The sequence below is a fragment of the Chiloscyllium plagiosum genome, chromosome 25 (genome assembly GCF_004010195.1).
Source record: "Chiloscyllium plagiosum isolate BGI_BamShark_2017 chromosome 25, ASM401019v2, whole genome shotgun sequence".
Taxonomy (NCBI): domain Eukaryota; kingdom Metazoa; phylum Chordata; class Chondrichthyes; order Orectolobiformes; family Hemiscylliidae; genus Chiloscyllium; species Chiloscyllium plagiosum.
The window spans coordinates 1,343,528-1,349,260 of record NC_057734.1 but is presented as its reverse complement, the minus strand read 5'-3'; the positions used below and the strand labels follow the sequence as shown (position 1 = coordinate 1,349,260).

The 5,733-nt window shown below is 47.1% G+C and overlaps 1 protein-coding gene across 3 annotated transcripts in view; it reads left to right on the top strand.

Moving 5' to 3' along the window:
* The window catches only part of adgrd1 (adhesion G protein-coupled receptor D1), a 243,831-nt gene that overhangs the window by 58,209 nt on the left and 179,889 nt on the right, over window positions 1-5,733 (top strand). For all 3 annotated transcript variants that reach the window (XM_043715336.1, XM_043715334.1, XM_043715335.1), the window contains one exon: window positions 1,191-1,332. In XM_043715336.1, the coding sequence (XP_043571271.1) occupies window positions 1,191-1,332 (142 nt within the window). The remainder of the gene's footprint in view (window positions 1-1,190; window positions 1,333-5,733) is intronic.

Sequence of the window (5,733 nt, the reverse complement as noted above, 5' to 3'; positions counted from 1 at the left end):
AGTGTGTGGTAGGAGTGTGGAACACACAACCAGGGATGGTGGTGGAGGCACGGACGATGGGGATAAACACATGAATAGGTAAGGAATGGAGGGATATGGACCAAAAGGCAGGCAGAAGGATTAGTTTAATTTAGCATCATGTTTGGCACAACATTGTGGGCCGAAGGGCCTGTTCCTGTGCTATTCTGTTCTATGTTCTAATTGTTGACTTGTTTCCATGTAAGTAACTGCAATACTGCACTGTGTTGGGTTTATAGATAGAGATGAGAAAGTGAGCATCATCAGACCAGATGTGAGGCACAACCTGGCAGCAGAGTGGTCAAGGTAGTTGTGGGTGGGGGGAGGATGGGAGCTGTGGGTTTATCGAGTGAGTTGTGTAAACAAGCTGGGTTTCAGGTCATTCAATCCCCACCCCATCTCCCATCTCCCGTCTCCCGTCTCCCGTCTCCCGTCTCCCATCTCCCATCTCCCATCTCCCCCCGCAACAGACCTAGCCCCTAGCCATGAGCCGAGAGGGTGGGGGCACAGCAAGATCGCAAGGCCATCCTCAGCAAATGGTTGCGATGCGCCTGCAGTTACAACGTGACCCCTTTTGGCAATGGCAGGGGAGATTTAGGATTGACTGTGATTCATTTTGGAATCAAATGATCAAGTTACGCAGGGAGACAGTGACATAGTGGGAATGTCACTCAGACTAATAAACCAGAACTCGAGACTGTGGATGAGGGGAGATGAGATTAAACCCCACCATGGTAGCTGGGGACACTTAAGTTCAATTCAAATTTGGAGTTAATTACCTCCAAAGGTGACCAAGGAACCAGTGTCAATTGTTGTAAAAACCCATCTGGATCATTGATGCCCCTATCAGGGAAGGAAATCCGCTATCTTTACCTGGTCTGGCCTACATGTGACTTCAGACCCACAGCAATGTGGTTGTTACATAACTGCTCTCTGGGCAATTAGGGATGGGCAGTAATTGTTGACCTAGCCAATGATATTCTGTAAATGATGAATTACAAACTGAGCAGTAGCAATGTGGTCTGACTGAGGTGCAGGTGATTTGTACGTAGCACAGAGCCGGCACTCCAGAAAGGGGGATCAAGCGAGAGGGTTACGTTCGGTGCTGTTTATGTCTTGTATAATGTGGTGTTGTCACCTTCTGAAAGTATCCTGTCCTTTCCTGTTCCCAGAATCAGTGAATCAACACTTCACAAAGAACACAAAATCACCGTGATGAGCTACATCATCTCCCTGAAAATGGAACCCCCTCCAACACTTTCCCACAACCTATCGGGATCACCTCTCACCACCTTAACCCTGAGGCATGTGCTGGTAAGAACTGGAGTGAAACAGACTCAATGCTTAGACTGTGAGTGAGATCAGAGTAAAGATTTTCAGAGGCGTTCTGTCTTCGCACTCTTGAGTATTCATTTAAAATATCTTTCACAGAAAGATGACTGGAATGTGAGGCTGTTAATTAACTAATGAATTGCAATGGAGATATTTAAAAGGATTATCTTAAGAGCAAAGATTAAACAGGGTGGGAGTGTACTTGCTGGAGTTTAGAAGAATAAGTGGTGATGGATGTAGGTTTGCTCGCTGAGCTGGAAGGTTCATTTCCAGACGTTTCGTCACCCTACTAGGTAACATTTTCATTGGGCCTCAGGCGAAGCACTGTTGATAATTCCTGATTTCTATTTATATGTTTGGGTTGCTTTGGGTTGGTGATGTCACTTCCTGTGGTGAAGTCACTTGCTGTTCTTTTTCTCAGGGGGTGGTAGATGGGGTCTAACTCGATGTGTTTGCTGATAGAGTTCCGACTGGAATGCTATGTTTCTAGGAATTCTCATGTGTGTCTCTGTTTGGCTTGTCCTATGATGGATGTGTTGCCCCAGTCGAAGTGGTGTCCTTCCTTATCTGTATGTGAGGATACTAGTGAGAGAGGGTCATGTCGTTTTATGGCTAATTGGTGTTCATGTATTCTGGTGTATCCAGTTTTCTTCCTGTTTGTCCAATGTAGTATTTGTTACTGTTCTTGCACAGTATTTTGTAAACAACATTAGTTTTGCTTGGTGTCTGTATAGGGTCTTTCAAGTTCATTAGCTGCTGTTTTAGTGTGTTGGTGGGTTTGCGGGCTACCGTGATCCAAGGGATCTGAGTAGTCTGGCAGTCATTTCCGTGATGTCTTTGATTTAGGGGAGAGTGGCGAGGGTTTCTGGACATGTTTTGTCTGCTTGTTTGGGTTTGTTGCTGAGAAACCGGCGGACTGTGTTCATTGGGTACTCGTTCTTTTTGATTACACTGTATAGGTGATTTTCCTCTGCTCTGCATAGTTCCTGGTTGATAAGGGGAATAAAAACCGACAGATCTGTGGATGCTGGAAATCAGAAACAAAAACAGAAATTGCTAAGAAAGCTCAGCAGGGTCTGGCAGCACCAGGTGTGGCGAGATATTAACTCTGTCTTGGATTGTTAAGGGGCTTGACAGGGTCAATGCTGAGAGGATATTCCCCCTCATGGGAGAGTCTAGGACTAGGGGGCACAGTCTGAGATGAGGAGGGATTACTTCTCTCAGAGGGTTGAGAGTTTTGGAACTCTTTGTCTCACAGAGCTGTGGGGGCAGAGTCCTTGTGGATATTTAAGGCTGAGACAAAGAGATTCTTGATCAGTCGGGGAATCAAGGGTTACAGGGAAAGGACAGGAATGTGGATGTGAGGAATGTTGGAACAGCCAGGATCCTATTGACTAACGGAGCACACTCAAGGGGCTGAATGGCCTACATTGGTTCCTATTTCTTACGGTTGTAAAGTTTGTTAAGAGCACAAGGACTGGTTGACAGACCTGCTCCTTCATAATAATGTTTTTATAAAATTCCTGAGAATCAGAGGTGAGAGGGACCGTGGTTGGGTGGGGTTAATTTGTGACTCTCCCATAGGAAGCCTGTGGTAGTGAAGTGACCAAGTAGTTCCTCAGCAGGCCGAGCAGCTCCCCAACACACCCAGCAGCTTCCCAGCATACCCAGCAGCTCCCACTCACCGGGATTTGTAAACAGGTTTCCCTCTGGTTGTGTGACATCACTAACTAGACTGTAGGAGCTGTGGCTCCCGTCCTAAAGCCGGCTGGCCTGTTGGGCTGGGGGCTGGGTGGGGCATGTGGGGACAGGGTGGAATGGTCAGCAACTATCCAGAATTGCCCCCAGAGTTTCCTGGAACTGCAGGTTAACCTGAACCCAGGAGAGGGGTCTGAGGCTAGGTTCAGAAACAGAAAATGGATTTGCATTTCCTCCACACATGCTCCTTTGTCAGTAATGCAGCCAATGGAAGTGGCATTTTGATCAGGGCAGGGGCAGGGTGGGGGTGGGTGTGGGGAGGGTTGTGGATTTGATCCAGACTGAGGCTCGTGGGTGCTGCTGGTATTATCGACCTCCCAGACGCCCAGAGTTGGTGGTCTTGTGTCTCGTTCTTTATAAAATGATGTCATACATAAATGTTAGAGAGAAATGACAGGTGAGAGGGTAGTCCCATCTTTTACGGGGAAGTCAGCCATACTCCTGGGTGAGCTGGGATCATGGGACTGTTAGGAAGAGCTTGTCTGTAATGGGATGGGGGTCTAACATTCCAAGCTAAATCAGGAGGATGGGGAATGAAAGGATCCCAGGGACAGAGAAGGAGAGAATGCCTCTGTGTTACCATGACAACCAGAACAATTACTTCAAAGTTTGATTTAACGAGAGAGAACAACACGGAATCCAGTGCCCATCGACAGCTATTAACATTCCTGCAGGATTGCTGCTTGTTCATTGGTCAGACCACATTCAGCATCAGGCTTCCCTTTAACACCAGGGGGTGTGGATAAACCAATGCCTCCTCAATGGATACAATTCCTGCAGCAGGAATGGGAGGGTACTCCTTCCCGGAATCTATTCCCATATTTGACCCCTAACCACCAACACTAATGAAATAATTACCAGCTTGCTGTCTGTGGGATCTTGCAGTGCTGACATTAGCTACTGTATTTCCCACTTTATGTTGTTTAAGGTAATGGCTGTGAATGGTTTATTGTTGACGTGGCATTAGCTCCAGCTGGCCTGACGATGTCACATGGTTTTGGGGTGGAGGAACAGGTATTCTTGCATGAGGTCCTGATAGAGTCAGATGTGTCCAATCCTGACTTCTGATAGATATAACTAGCCTAACTAGTTAATATTAGTTGTACCTATTGCTGTCATAAAATAAACTACACTTGTTATGTGAGTCAAGTCTATCTTGTTTGGACTGTGCAATGGTTTGTCCTTGTGTCACTGATTTGATTCAGTCTTGGAAGGGGGAGTGTGGAGTGGGGCTGAGCTGCTGAAGGTGTTGTATTCAGGTTCCAGGTTGTTTAGCGATGTGGGTGCAGACCCCACTGCCTGGGGTTTGTGCTTGTTGTTTGGCATCTGTTGGAGGGCTCTTGTGATACAGTGGTAGTGTTTCTGTCTCTGAGCCAGGAGACCTGGGTTCAAGCCCCACCTCTTCTGAAGGTGTGCAATAACATTCCTGAACAGGTTGATAAAAACTATATGCAAAGGAGGATTGGTGGCAGCTGGTCACCAGTGGATAGTATCCAGAATGTTAGAAAAGTGGCAATGCTCCAGAATGGTAAAGCAACTTGTGACACCTTGCGATTGTGAAAGGTGCTGCATAAATGCAAGTCTTCCTTTGGGCCTGTACCTCAGGCTGCAGCCAGGTTGTTGTTTGGATTTGGAGTTCTCGGTGAGCTGTTGGGACACGTTGGAGGGGATGTGCGGTCACGCAATATAAACTTCTGTCCCATTGAGCCAATATACAGTCAGGGTCTGCACGTCATTGGCTGACAGTCACAGGGGGGGTCTCTGCTTGTGTCTGGCTTTTATGCTGATGCTGGGTCTGTTTTGGCTTGTTACTTTTTTATGAAGTGTGAAATCAATTTTCATCTTATTTATGTCAGCTTTAAATGCCCCCTTGCTTGTTTTCACTCATTAATTCAACGTTAATGAGAGCACATTTTCCCAAGGAACTTGACTCTCCCAGTGCACGCTCTCACTGATACTCTCTTCCAGTCAGCTAGACCATCCTGGTTAGACACAAGCACCAACAACAACTTGTAATGAGAGAGTGTCTCTAACACAACGCAGGGTCAGCGTAACCAGGGTGGACACAGCCAGTTTGAAGTTGAGCCACGTGAGGCGATGTTAGGACAGGTGGTCCAAAACTTGGCCAAAGAGGCCAGTTTTAATGGGTATCTTGAAAGAGAGGGAGAGAGGTTTAAAGTGAAAGTCTGGAAGTTTGGAGGGAAGGTTTTTTCCTCTGAGGGTAGTGGGAGTTGATACAGGAAAGCTCACACCCGAATGAGCACTCGAAAGGTCAAAATGTTTAGGGCAATGTGATTATGGGGCTAGGACCACACCCACTTCTATCTAGCAGGACAGGGCTTGCAGACACATGGGAGCACCGTCCCCTGCTTGTTCCCCTCCAAGCCACTCTCAATCCTGACTTGGAAATATCTCTCCATTCCTTCAAAATCACAGAATTCCCGCGCCAGTGGCATTGTGGGTCATAGAATCATAGAGTCATAGAGATGTACAGCATGGAAACAGACCCTTCGGTCCAACCCGTCCATGCTGACCAGATATCCCAACCCAATCTAGTCCCACCTGCCAGCACCTGGCCCATATCCCTCCAAACCCTTCCTATTCATATACCCATCCAGATGCCTT